This window comes from Tubulanus polymorphus, chromosome 1 (genome assembly GCF_964204645.1).
Source record: "Tubulanus polymorphus chromosome 1, tnTubPoly1.2, whole genome shotgun sequence".
Classification (NCBI taxonomy): Eukaryota; Metazoa; Nemertea; class Palaeonemertea; order Tubulaniformes; family Tubulanidae; genus Tubulanus; species Tubulanus polymorphus.
The window spans coordinates 25,307,512-25,322,142 of NC_134025.1; the positions used below are offsets into that span (position 1 = coordinate 25,307,512).

The 14,631-nt window shown below is 39.4% G+C and overlaps 1 protein-coding gene across 15 annotated transcripts in view; it reads right to left on the reverse strand.

Annotated features, from left to right (window-relative positions):
* The window catches only part of LOC141902516 (uncharacterized), a 31,869-nt gene extending 17,524 nt beyond the window's left edge, over nucleotides 1–14,345 (reverse strand). For 10 of the 15 annotated variants that reach the window (XM_074790408.1, XM_074790386.1, XM_074790393.1 and 7 more), the window contains exons 1-6: nucleotides 14,243–14,345; nucleotides 5,262–5,537; nucleotides 4,973–4,999; nucleotides 4,317–4,346; nucleotides 2,026–2,261; nucleotides 1,466–1,730 (exon numbers count right to left, since the gene is read on the reverse strand). In XM_074790408.1, coding sequence (XP_074646509.1) covers nucleotides 1,466–1,730; nucleotides 2,026–2,261; nucleotides 4,317–4,346; nucleotides 4,973–4,999; nucleotides 5,262–5,537; nucleotides 14,243–14,294 — 886 coding nt within the window. In that variant the 5' untranslated portion in view covers nucleotides 14,295–14,345. Of the gene's footprint in view, nucleotides 1–1,465; nucleotides 1,731–2,025; nucleotides 2,262–4,316; nucleotides 4,347–4,972; nucleotides 5,000–5,261; nucleotides 5,538–6,796; nucleotides 6,885–7,796; nucleotides 7,890–11,111; nucleotides 11,295–14,242 lie in introns of those variants that run through there. The other 5 variants (XM_074790360.1, XM_074790321.1, XM_074790328.1 and 2 more) reach the window with 5 other exon arrangements.
* Nucleotides 14,346–14,631: the final 286 nt, after the last annotated feature.

Consider the following 14,631-nt stretch of genomic DNA (forward strand, 5'->3'; position numbering starts at 1 on the left):
AATTGCGGAATTCAAAACAATAGTATCTTGCGTGACGTATATATCCAACCAACATTCTTTAAGATGAAATTGAGCATAACACATATTATATAAATATACATATATATATAAATATATATATATATATAAACATGTACGTACAGCAAGAGAAAGTGAACATGCTTCACATATACATGTACAAATCTCCGCACTTGCCACAGTTCAAGACCCTAGCAAGTGGTTTGAAAAATCATAGAACTGATTCGTTAGATTGAATGAATCTAACAAATATCACAATCATTTAATCCAAAGAAAATAGATAAAAACTATCATAAAAATAATTTGTTAAATTCAACGTGTGTCGTTTACTGTTAATTAGTTTCTGAATCATGAAAATCTGAACTCAAAACAGCATCCAGTTTTTCACGAATATTCAATCAAGACCAAGCGATAATATGCGCTATAAATCAAAAGCTCTGGTTAGTACCTACAGCAGGGCTTACCCCAAAAATATGACCAAACACCAAAAAAAACATTAAATAGAAATTTTCAACCCAAGTCCTGCTCATTTGACACACGTTGTGTTAATATTGTTACCTTTAACTACTGAAAGTGCAAAAGAACATGGAAAATCGGTAATACCTGAAGCACAGGCGATTACTGGGAAAGGTACCGGGAAAATCAACCGGGAAATAACAGGTTTTGATTAGTTGAACAGTTCTCCGTGACAAATGGATATCAGAGAACTCGGGATAAATCAACGTGCAAAAAATTATTCGGAAAATTCTAGGCATTTTTCATTCGGTGCAAAAGTTAATCATCATGACCAGTTTGGATGCTGAATTCGATTCTAGATAAGAAAGTTTGCTCAGCGATTTGCAATTAATTGCCTCAAGCGCGCTCAAACACCAAAATCATTGCCGTATTAAATTCCAAAGCTATTTAAGAATAATGAGCCTGAAGGCTCACCTGTGAAATGATCGATGGTAAATTTTGTATACTGAAGTGATCAATAACGGTATATTGGAATATTTCATTAGAATCAATCTATGCCGGTGAATTCACTCCCATAGCAAAACCCTCTAATAGCAGAAATGTAGCAAAAAGCAATTTAAATGCCTCGTCCACGGCAACTTGAACAGTCGCTTATTGCTTTTAGTCAAGAAGAAATTGAAAAGAGTAATCATAGTCATGCATTCTGATATTCATGCTTTAGGCTTTTTGTCTCATGATTATGATTATTAGTATCAGAAGTCCATGCAGTAATCGCTATGGAACCTGCGTTCATGCAGGCAATCAGTATACTCTACGCGATTAGACAAGCATCGAAACATGCACGCTAAAATAACCCGCAATCTGGCCACCGGATGTCCCCGGCAGAACCATCACCCGATCAAAACTGTCCCGACGGTCGGACTTTCGGCGCGCGCACCCGTCCCGAACCTGCAGTGCAAATAGATTAGTATGTTAGATAACCACCACATACCATTCCTGTCCGCGGTGTAGCGTCGTCGCACAGCAGCAGACGCCGATGCTGCGCGACGGTGCGAACGCTGATGTGCATCATCCCCGGTCCGTCGGACAAGGCTGGTATGTGATGATGATCGACGAGACCGGTCTAACGGCTCACAGATATCCCTCGGTGTTCCGCTGCCGAACGCAACCACGTAGCTGATGCCTCGTCGACCTCGAATCGACTCGAGCTTCGCTTCTCTTTCGGCCGATCGACGTAAAAGGGCCTCGAGTTTATCCTGAAATACGAAAAATGTTATATCACGTTTAGAAAAAAATTGATATGAATCAGTGAATATTGTGTATCTGCACTATACAGATTTATCACTAGAACTAGGTTGACCTTCTAATGTCCTGCAAAAGGGTAGGCGATAAGAAATGAACTAACCATTATTTCCATAATCAATTTACACCTTACGACAGTGAGTCAGTGCAGTAAGATGACATGTTTGAAGTTAATAAATCATCTAGGCCTATGAAATTTACTGAAAGACCCATAAATCTAAACTGATAACGCGGATATTCATCTCCTACCCTTTCAGCTTCCGATCTCTGCTTGCGTCGCTCTTCCACGGCCGACCTTCGTTCTTCATCTCGTCGACGTAGTTCCTCGATCTTACGCTTCCTTTCCTCTTGTTGTTTCGTGCGATATTCCTGCGCGAGTCGTTGCGCCTCTCTCAATTCTTGCACTTTACGTTTGCGTTCTTCGTCGTGTTTTTCTCGAAGATTGCGAACGCGTTCTTCGCGCTCTTTCGCTTTCTGCGCCGATTCTACAAGAAAATGGTCAACAAAAATAGAAAACACAAAGATCTTATGAAAATGATAATCATCGGTAGACTACTGAATTCTTCTTAAGTGGGCGGGCAGAAATTGTAGACAGAAACTTGACAACTTGGCAAGAAACCTTACTCGCAATAAAGAAACCTTATCTCTTGATATCACTTTCAAAATCAACAGATATGTACTATCACGTGGGTGTAGTTTATAAATAAAAAAATTTATCGTATTGTTAAATTTTGAAATATATTTAGATAAGACGACGGTGACACATGTTTCTAAAATAGACAATCGCAAATTCTTTTGACGCAGAAAAAGATTAAGTTTTCTACCTGACATTACTATCAATTGACCTTTGAAAAAACTGAATTCATATTTCTGTTTCGTTGACACATGATATTCAATTTAAACAGTACTTTTTTCAAATAACGGTACTTTTTTCAAATAACGTACTTATTTGCTCTCTGTCTCTGTATTTCATGAAAGGGATTCTAAACTCGAGTATACAATTTCATTTCAGATGGCATTTTAAATGAAAACACTGCGAGATGCAGTCTGAATTTTCAAGACGCAATCCATCACACGATACATTTTCATCACGAATGAATGAGTAAAGATGATAAAGCGAGTACATAGTTCGTCGTTACAAAGCAGGACAAACAACATTTCCGTATGAATTTGGAGCCGATATAGGACATCGATGGTTTAAATCTAATAGCAGTACTTGAATTTGCCAAAAATAGGCCAGCGATTAGTTGAAATAAGGGAATATTTCAGATACTGGTCAGATTCAGTAAATATGATGCTTCATCTGTAGTATAGATATGCGAGAGCGGCATGGAAAACTACATCATTTATGATACCTGAATAAAAAGTGAATATTTTATGCATCTTATGTACGAATAGAAAGACGTGAAGTGACAGGAGCAAGTTGATGCCAGTAATACATATATAGTCGAAGCGGAAACCACGTATGTACTCACTAAATATAAGGCTATGAATGACTGCAACATAAACGAAAAATTTTTGTATTCATTCAAACTTATGACACCGAGGAGCCATGATTTCAAGAACACACGGCAAAGATGCAGTCACCATGGTAACTGGTCAAACAGCCTCATGCGTCGTGGACGGCTGGTTTAGCACAATTAAAATTGCTCCGCATTTATGAAAGGTTTGTTTTTTTCTTTTCAGATGATTATCTATGTCTTACGAATGATACGTATAATAGGACATATGCAAGACCATAATAAACCTATGCTAAGGAATAACGCAGGCTTCAGTATCTTACTGGTCATAAAGTTCTTCTGAATATTGCGAAAAACCAATATCCCAGCCACAACATTCTCAGTAACAATAATACATATAGGCCTATCCAAGATGAATCCACTATAACCCGGGGTTGCTAGATATTAATATAACGTAAGAAACCCACAAAATCCTGAAACAAAAATCCACATTCATCGTAAACAATAATACATATAAATATACAGTATCTACCACCAGCTGAAACGTGAAAAACGGTTAAAATCTATGTTAGTACTGGTGATATTTAGCTTGAGTTCTCATCATCACGTGACACCAATATACCGACTGTTTAATACTCTATAGCAGCAATGATTGTCCAAATTTACAGCTGCAATTCAAAGCATGTAATTCATATGATCGGCAGGAAATTCGGGAACGAAGAAGAATGAAATAAATGAATGTCTAAAAGTACGCACGGTACGGAGAAAATTAAGTTTCTGGGCAAAGGTAATTGAGAGTAATTTTAGCAATCTTCTCGTAGTAAATAAGGCTAGCGGACAATCATGGCTATTGTCGCTTATTCTGAAGTTTTCGATTGCAAAATTGCTGCCATTGATGACCAAGCGTATGTAAATTAAATATTGGTGATGTTAGATCAAAATTTGATGTCAGGTGACATGATTTTTTAGCGTCACACAAAGATTACCAATTTCTTGTTGTTAGCGAGGGTGAATAATGTAACGGTCTATTAAAAATATTGAGTCCCGGCGGTGAATGGAGACTTTCGGCTAGTTACATACCTGACGGAGATCGAAACGATCTATTAACACCTGAAAATTTACAGTAAAATCTCTCATCATCAGCGTATTGAGGTAGTTTTATTAGTAAGGACTTCCCTTCATAGCTTATAAACTGTAGCATGCCACTATCCAGATGAAAATAAACAATTCATCACATGCTCATCCTCCGCCGGCAGGGATTCGAACCTGATGGCATCGAGACTGGCCACGGTACAAAACCCTGCCACACTAGACCGAGTGCGCACATCCGGTCTATTGTGGCAGGGTTTCGCGCCGTGGCTGAGTCTGGCAATGCCATCAGGTTCAAACTCCCGCGGAGGGAGGATGCACGTGCTAAATTTTCATGCTAAAAGAGCTAACGCAATCTTATCAGCAGTTCATCAATATATGAAAATCACTGACAATACGTAGCTCTCTTAATAGGTAACATCCAGTTTTAACATTTCATAATTAGCACAAATCTATGATCATATTTGGTGCGATAGTAGGCCAAATTGAATAATAAACATTTGATTGTATTCATTAAACATAAAATGTTTATTGCTGTTTGTACTGTACGATCACCCAGCACTGGAGCGTATGAGTGTAACTGAGGAAAATATTGTCAAACCATAACCACAACAAGAATAGTATGAATACTGCAACATGCGACTTACCAGGCGAAACAACTGATTTTGGAGGGGCTGGAAAATAGTAAGATACAACAAAATTCATAACAATGAGATATCAAAAAAATTTCACATTCAAATCGGAGATGATTCTAGTAGAAATTCTACCAATTGTATTTTAGATAGAGGTCGAAACACGTGATGAAGATACGCCTGGCTACAATAAGGAATAGACGCAGGGTAAAAAGGTGAACAATGTTATACATGTGTTTGATCTAGTATCGATAATGAACCCGCTGCTGCTGCTGATGCTGCACGCAGAGAATGATATACTCACTGGATTGAGTCGAATCCCCGACAGGTCTGAAAGATGGACTCCTGGCATTTGTATTTGCGTTTCCCGATCCGGCGGAATCCGGCCGACTTCCCGAACTGCCCGACTGATCGGCTTTGTCCGCGTTAATCCCTAAAGTACCCGCATCGTTTTCACCGAGTCTATTATCCGTTTGATCGGGGTTATCGTTAATATCCGGTGTTTTTTCGGCTGTTTGTCGAGAAGGATTCGTATTGTCAGTCACGTTCGCGTCAGTGGCGGTGTTATCTGGTTCCGGAGCTGTAAAATATAACAAATATCGAACGTAAAAATCCATTTCAAAAACTGAACCCGCCCGTGGCAAAGCATCTCTTCAGTGTCCATTCCATACAAAATTAGGCAAAGGCGAGTCTGCCAGTACCAAATATGAATTCAAAAGCAGTGATCGCATGAGCATTTTGGCCCGACCAAAAAACAAAGGACCCGGCTCAAGACAAATTTTAGCATGGGTTAGAATTAGATTATTGCGCGAGTCTCACTTCACTTCGTTTAAGCATTGTTTAGTATCGAGTGAGCGGTTTGCGTGTCAACGCGCTCTCTAATTAGGCACTGGCCAAATTTGACTCAAGCCTGATCCGTGCCAATTGGCCCGGGTCGAATCATCTCCATATAATCGCGGCTAAATTATCAAAATCAAAGTTGGTAACGATTTTGATGACCCCGAGCGAAATTAATCATCCCCCTAGAAAATATATCAAAGATATTAAAACTCAAGTGTTGGTTACAATTACACCTTGATATCCCGCTCGGCTTATTTGCCTTCCTTTGCTCGCTGCTGTGAGGAATAGGCTTATTATTATATTATGACATAATTCCACTGGAATGCTTAAAGAAGCACCTGCAAAACTGAAGTCTATCTTACGTAGATCTCTGAATAAAAAAATTTCGAACAAGGCATTCCATTCGTCTTAATATCAACCTGTAGATTCTGAACATTATTACTAATAAAGTGCGAAGACTGATAAGACATTAATCAACAATGAGCTATAAGCTATTACTTCGTCAGTGTCATTTATAACTTTATAAATCGATCGCAACAGTGGCAGTTGGCATTCTCGAGCCAGACAGCGGCACATTAGTTTCAGTAGGTAGAACCAGTGATTGATGGCGCATATTACTGCCTACCATCGAAAACAGGTAGAGTACACGGCTCTCCTCGAAATGGATAAATTCCACATGGACACCGCGCGTCGTAGTAATATCTCCGGATATCAACGAAACTGACGGATACATTAATGGATATTCTAATGTAAGCGAACGACGACGGAAAAAACTGCTTGAAAATAAAAGAAACGCAAACCACTTTCTCTAAAACTAGATGAAAGCAGTCGCTAAAAGTGCTGTAACGAATAGAAGACTGCGGTATATTTATTCATGAAAGAGTGAATGAATGGCTCGCTTTTTATTCCGATATAAAGCCAGACAGACGCAGTAACGAGAGAGTACAGGGTAGTAGACCGAAGGGACAATTGATGAAAAGTGAGAAAACCACGACTTACCGTGCCGATACGAAACGGGAATAAAAACAACCATTACGAAAAATATCAATCCAAATAGCCAGGAGTCGATGGCACCACCACTGCTCGAGCCAAATGTTCTATGAATGCGAAGCAATGCGTTCAGACACGTAAATACCAAGAATAAGATGAAACAGAACAGGTACTTCGGCATGTGGTTATCTGGATGTTTGCCATCAATGCCAGGTGTTGATCTAAGGTTTTTTTTCCGATAACTCAAAGTAACTCTCGCGAACAATTACAAATTCCGCGAAAGCCTAAAATCTGCCAGGAATCGAATGGCGAAGACGACGAACGTCTCGATATATTCGGCGTGATTAATGAATTCTGAGTAAATGAACGACGCAATCAATGCAGCGGTATTGAACAATCCAAACAAACGGAATTACTCAATGATAAACCACCAGTATTACATCAAACATTCATAAAATTGACGATACGTATGTAACTTATGCGAAGAAGTTTGTTATCGGTATCGGGTAGCACTGCTTTCACGAAATCACAAAAAGCATTTTCTACAGTCTTCGCGGTGACGTCAGACTTACAGAAAAACGTTTAAAGACTTCTTGACTGAGATACGAGATATAGGAGAGGCTTAGTTGTAAAATGTGTTAGCTAGCATAGCATAAATAACAAATATGCGAAACACTATGAACCTATTACATACTAGACAGGATACAGTCCACGGGCTGGTTTCAATGAAAAGTCTTGGCAGTTAAACCTGAAGATAAACTCATTTGATAACTACCTGCATTTAGTTTGTGAAACCGGGGAAAAAATATAAGCACGAAAGTCTTAAAGACTCGAAGAAACAAAGCAGAAAAAATCCCGATAAAATTTCTAATGATCAAATAAAATACTTCATGAAGATGGTCTCAGAGAAAAATTCATCCGACGCTTCAAAATTTCATCCTTAAAAAGTCGGTTGAAATCGAAAAATCGCATGAAATCGATACTCAAACTCAATAAGTAGTATACTCACGCATAGTTATATCTTGACTGATTTCGTCTGTCAAAGAATCTAAATTCCGTGTATGTGAAGTGCGGCAAGTCACTAAACTATTCAAACCGAATAATAACTGTTTATATACGTATGCCGTAATAGCTACTGGTGAATATAACCAAGCACTGGACACCTTCTTCTAGTAAACAGGTTATTTATTCAAAGTGAATGTACTGTAATTTATACAAACAATTTCAATACATTGCCGGTACTACTGTATAATTCGCCTCTCAGCAGAGTAAACACAAAATCTTCACTCTTTATCGGAGATTCATAGCCACGCAACTGAATGTTAGACAAAAAACTAGAAAATCAATTTTTATGTACTCGTTCAAAAACCTGTGACCTTCGAGTTTACTAGTCAGAGTGAGATCGAGGAACAATGGTCACACTTGTTGAAAGGATTTTTACTAGCTGTAGCCAGAAGCTGTGAGCAACGCCCGCCCCTCCAACCCATGATGTCTGTCACACACAAACACACGTTATTACAGTATGAATGAAAGGGGTCTTAAACAATATTTCACTAATCGCTGACGGATTGTTGTAATAATCTTTCACAAGAATTCAACAACGCGAATGCAGGCCTGCGTGATAGACCCCCTGAGAGCTGACACCTCTCAATATCACATACATGAATGGAGAATGATATAACAATATAATCGGATGCTTACTGCAGGACTGCAGGACCGAATCAACATTAAAATCATTTCTAATTTATAAAGGAAGCCATGTAACCCACGCCGCGCGCTGAAAGGAAATGTTCCAGTCGATACTATTTATAGAATCCAGGTAGGGTAGGCCTAATCAAAACGACTCCTGTTTCAGGCTCAGGCAATTAAAATCTAATTAACGGAACCGCAAAAGCGCTAATATGGTGATAAACGCCGAGGCAAAGTGGTGCACACCCGGCTGAACAAGTGCCGAGCACACCCATCATCAATCTGCAGACACCAGCAGGGGTACCTCAATCAATTATTCATCTCGTAGTTTTATTGCCAAACGACAGTCATCGAGACCCTGCCACCCCGATATCCATCGACGCAGAGAGATGACTGAAATCAATATTAGCTGTCGGCTTAAAACCAGTTCGTCTAAAAATACATCATCGTCGTCGTCGTCACTTCTACGACCGCGTTGTCCGTCTCGAGTATGACATCTATTATAGTACTGACAATTATCTAAATGAGTTGTCGACAAAACCTACAGAGCAAATGCACTGCAAAAACCTTTAATATCAATCGGAACGCTCACGACGAATGGAACCGAATTCACGCGCTTCGATTAGTCACACGATTTGAAAAAAAAAATAATGCGATAAATCATGTCGAATCTTCAATCAGAAAACTGACTGATAATATCAGGCTAACGCCGTACTACAGGCGGTAGCCTCCACGCGCGATGCATCACTCTGCTATTAATTAGTTTTTACTCGTTTAGACAGAGCACGAGTAGTGACTGTCTCCGCACGCGGCCGAGCTCGGTGTCTTCGAGATTTCTGGTGATGCAACTTCGTGAATCGATGCGATCGCTCGAGATTGATAAACCCCGACACGATCATAACCGCCGTAAGCGCAAAGGTCTTCGGCTCTCCGAGAACAAACGGCGAACTAAAGTCATTTGATGCGTGTGTGTATCTGAACAGAAGCTTCTGATCTCTAGCACGTCACAGGAACCGGATTCGAAAACAGAAACTTGACGAAAACGAAAAGCAATTCTCTTCAGTCGGTTTAACTCACCCATTTCTACAAAAATCCCGAATTAAAAACCGTATCTACGACAGGAGGATTGTACCTAGGGCTCCCTGTCTTTATATCCTCCTGAACTAACAACAGAATAGTATACCACTTGACAACTATTATCAACAATACATATGCTCGACTAAAATATTCATAGCCTGCGAATTGATTGCCGCGTACAAGGGGTGTAATAGTTTTATACATTGATTACAGCAGCGAGATGAATAATGAAATACCAGCCAAAGTAACTAGTATCGACCTGGTGACCTTGAGAAAATGTACCCGAAATCACCGGATTTGAGCGATGACCTTGAGAAAGATGGAAATGACTCTATAAATTGGTACTCGAAATCGGACTCCAAACGTCAACGGTTTGTGAATTGAAATATTACTATATCCAGAAACACTTGTAGCGTAAGTCAATACGCGGTTTGACAACACCTATTTTGACAACATCTGTGCTAACAACGCCGAGCGTACAATTTCTATGGATGGATCTTCTATCTGTACACGAACGAACTTTTCCCAAATATGTAGATGAATCATCACATGACGACTAGGCCCCCGGAACCACTGGTGAAATAACGCCGGCATAATGAATGCGAGGAAACATCTGTTCATAAGCCTTCATCGATTTACTACCATATTTTGCCAATTGCGAGTACTAATTATATGATACACACATATGTCTTACATTTCGTTTTAAAGTCTCCATAATTAAATGTTAAACTATCGAATCAGAAATGAAAACGAAAAATATTTTTTTTCTATAGTAATAGCAGCCAGATGCCAACAGTATTTCAACAAACAGGTCTAACACTCCTACAAACTTGCGAGTCAAATCTGAAGCCCCATTTGTACCAAACTTAAAGTCTCGAGTCCCACTTACCCTAATAAAATCACGACTTCTTACCAACAGGTCAATTGCTCAATAGCTTATTGAAAATTTCAACCCTAGTGGATATTCCGTTGAAATATCAACATCATATCATTTAATGGATAAGCATGTGCCATCATCATGAGCAGTGGAAATGTTAATTCGTGCTAAGCGGTATCTATCCATCACTCTTTATCCCAGTCAGGTTTATTGAATTCTCGAGTAAATGAAGAAGGTCAGACCTAGACATTTTCTGATATATCAATAACCACACGAAATAATTTCATGAATCAATGGGCCTGGCAATGCAGGGAGCTATCCTATAAAATGAAGAATTCATTCCAATCATTCTATACTACTTGTATGCTTCAACTATAGTAACTGCAATCACTGTGAAAATCTAGAACCAATGTAGCGAAAAGGTCCAAGCTTGGATTAAATCTATCGTTTCTTAGCAATACCTCTTGGAAGATAAAGTCGGTAAGTAGTATGAAGCCCATCAATCATCAAACAATGAAAAGGGAACCACCAAGCATAGGAATTGTATTCCCCCCCCAAAAAAAACCTTATGTCTTGACGTGTAGGCCTGTAAGGTCTCATACAGAGCAACGGATGTAAATATAATACTCATTAATACCGCGCGATATGCTAATATATATTCATACGAATATAAATACTCACATATCACTGTCATTGTCATCTACTCGCGGTTTGCCAATTACGATAGAAAATATATTCCGACATATGAAAACCCTTCGGAACTTGGCGCGATATTTTTCTACTTATCAAAACGAGAAAACGAGCGTATATCAGAGAAGCGATTGATGAAAACACGACGGCGCAATTCGAACATCGTTGTGTGTATGATATCACTGAAGGCATACGGTTCCGTTCCCTGGACACAGCTGGTAGAGTTGAACGAGGCAAGGCCCAGGTACTGCGAACAGTACAGATGTCACAATAATCGATGATTGTCAATACAGAGCGAAAGAAGAATACACGATTGACCGGTCCAACTGAATCATGACTTAATGACTTAACCTGCGACTTATTCACAGTAGACAATATCATGTCTCCCATCCCTATCCCTAGACGAGAATGTTACTTTTCTTACAGTTTTATCCCATGTGGTATCGACTGAATTTTTTCACATGGTTTTTCAACGCGATAACGAGGTTCTTGTAGGTACGAGAGACGAGACATAGATTTGCATTTATCACCTCCCAACTACCTCATTACTGCTACCCCTATCACTGCTATGTAAATATTTGTTTTTCACTTCATTAGAACATTTTCCGTGGACTACGGTTCGGTAACCATTCTCCACATTACCGGGTAGATTTGAACTTACGATTCAAAACACCTCTATAGCTATTCATCTTCATGATCCGGCGAATGCTTTTATCGGTATTAATGACCCTAATTTGACTTTCAAACTCCAATTGAATGAGTGAATGATGAAACCCTCGAGTTATCACATCAATCCCCTTCCCTAACTGTAATGCGCATTGATATTCGGTAGCTATTTGTTGATCAATTGTTATCATAATCTTGCGCTGAAATTAGTAGGACCTCGTGATCAATTACCGTCGACTTAGATAATAACTAATGATTTCCATTCCCGAAGCATCCTTCCCCGGGTATAGATTTCGCTAGCCAATCTACGCGAATGGGAAAAACGACTGATCTACCTAAGACATCTATAGACGTGCTACCACACATGATAATAATAGACCATAGCGACGATCGGGATGATGGCGTTATGGTACAGTTTTTCAATATCACCCCGATCATATTTTCATGTCTACACATCCTTATCTAGATGCTCCTTATCTCGATTCTCGTCACATAACGTGATGAAATTAAAGGATGAGGGCAGATCCAGGCGTCTGTATCTCCCTTACCAAGTCAAACAACGTTCATTACATAAGACAAATATTGAAAGGAAGGCCTGAACTCATCTTTGGTGGGTAGTTAGTGTGCATTCGCATGAAAAACGTAATCCAGCTTTTGAGCAAATATCTGATCAAGTTCAAGGCATCAATATCTATTAATCATAGATTTAATTCCCAAGGTCTCAAAACCTAGTGAAATTGGTTACATCACAAAATTCTTGTGGTTCTGGTTTGATAGGAAACGATAGCCTAGATTATGGTTAATTGGCTATAGAGCCTACTTAGTTAGGCATGAATGATATATTCTGCATAGGCCTAGGCCTTATTATGACATAGATTGTAAATTAAGCAACTGCGCCAATATGGGTTTGAGTGTTGATAATTCTAGGCTATTTATTGGAGGCCTAGACGTGGTACAGTAAGCGTGACTCAAGTCTTTGCAATATCACGCTGATTTAGCCTTCGCAGAATAGGCCCTATACAAAGCGCATTGTTCATAACTATAGACATTATGCGTATTCAAAATCTAACATATTCTGACAGAAGCATACTACATGAAATTGATTGACTATGAAATATGCAGTCTCCACCTATAGGATATTTGTAATCATAGAAAGAAAACCCAATAATGCTATTCTGCTTCTACGTGGCCACTCTCAGCACCTAAATCAATATAGACCACCTACACTATATTCTATTGAAATATTTATCAGCCCGAGTTCTCTTATCACAGGCCTATCGAGTAAATTTAAAAAACGTCACAAGAGGCGAGCGACGTGTCTAGTGTCATGCATACCCCATTGGTCTCCATGGCCATAGCCTCATAAGTTATAGCTATGGTATGAATTTCACACGGGCCTAGCTTTTCACAGCGGTGGATCCGAGGGCGCAGGGAGACCTCCCCCAAAAAATAATGTCCAGAAATTTTACAGCATAGGGCCTTATTAAACTGATAGGCCTAGCTAAAAAAGTTTGAATTCATAAGCTTTTCTCTGTATTTCCAAAACTGAGTTCATTTTTTTATGATTAAGCCTAGCTTTCTTTCAGGGAGCTATTTCAATTAGGCCTCTTTGCTATGCCATATTTTGAGGGTGCACCTAGATCAGCCCCTGTTAGGCCTAGGGCCTACCTGTTACCAAAATAAGCAGATCTTAATGCTGGCATTTATAGGCCTACTTAGCCTATAGACTAGTCATTCCGTCTTAGAACAAGTTTAAGAGAGGACAATATGCCAAATTTGTCGACTAGGCCTAATAGGCAAGGCAATAAATTGCCCCAGCCTAGATCATGATAGCCTATCTACCATGATGACCATGCTTATTTAACTTCACGTCAACTGAACTAGGCTTAATATACCTACACCATGGCGAAATCTCTGACTGACAGGGGCGGTCTGGTAGGCCTAACACGTCTTCATTATTCTAACCACTTTTGGCAGTGATAACCTTTATCCAATGCAACGACTCTGAATACCTGACAAACTTAGAGGTTAGCCTAGGCCTACCCCTAGGACTAGGTTACAGCCACAGGTTAGCCGAACCTTTTTTTTTGGGAAAAAAAATTAATTGCATGCTAGCACTCACTCCGTCTCCGGTCTAGAAATGATGGCTAATACAATGGGTAGGAAAGAATAATTTATCATAATTCACTGGAAACAATGCAGTACAACACCCAGATAGCTACTAACTAACCGTTAGAATTAATCGCCCTACCCAAAAACCAAACCCAGTGATCATCATCAGTCATCATCACACACGAGTCGAGTGACAGACACTCACCGCTGTTCTTCCGACAAACATTCAAAACCCCACGCACAACAAAATTCAGTTACCAATAACTAGCACGGTATATGAACAAGTGCTTTAAGCTAATTAATAGTTCTTGCAGGAATTTTACATAAGATAAAGGTAGTATTACCGTTTTCTATCGGGGGCTCCGCTGTATCCGATGGGATCAGTAGATCCGCCATCTTATAATCAGCTAAACGTCATCGGGGCGTGTTTTTAATATCCGACAGCAGATGGCGCCACCTCATTGACTATTTGATAAATTATCCTTACACTAATTGCGTTCAGGACAAATAAAGTTATATCTTATCAAATCTGTTAGCATATATCGTATGATATGATCTTCAATTCAGTAGCTGTTATTACTGAACACATCCATCGAAATTGTCTGTATTTGTAGTATATCCTTTGGGACAATGTAATTTCGATAGGACAGATGAACTCCCAAAGGATCCTCTATAAGCAATCAATAAGAAAAAGTTTTGATTCTTAATTCCTTTCTGTAGGAATACAAGGCTA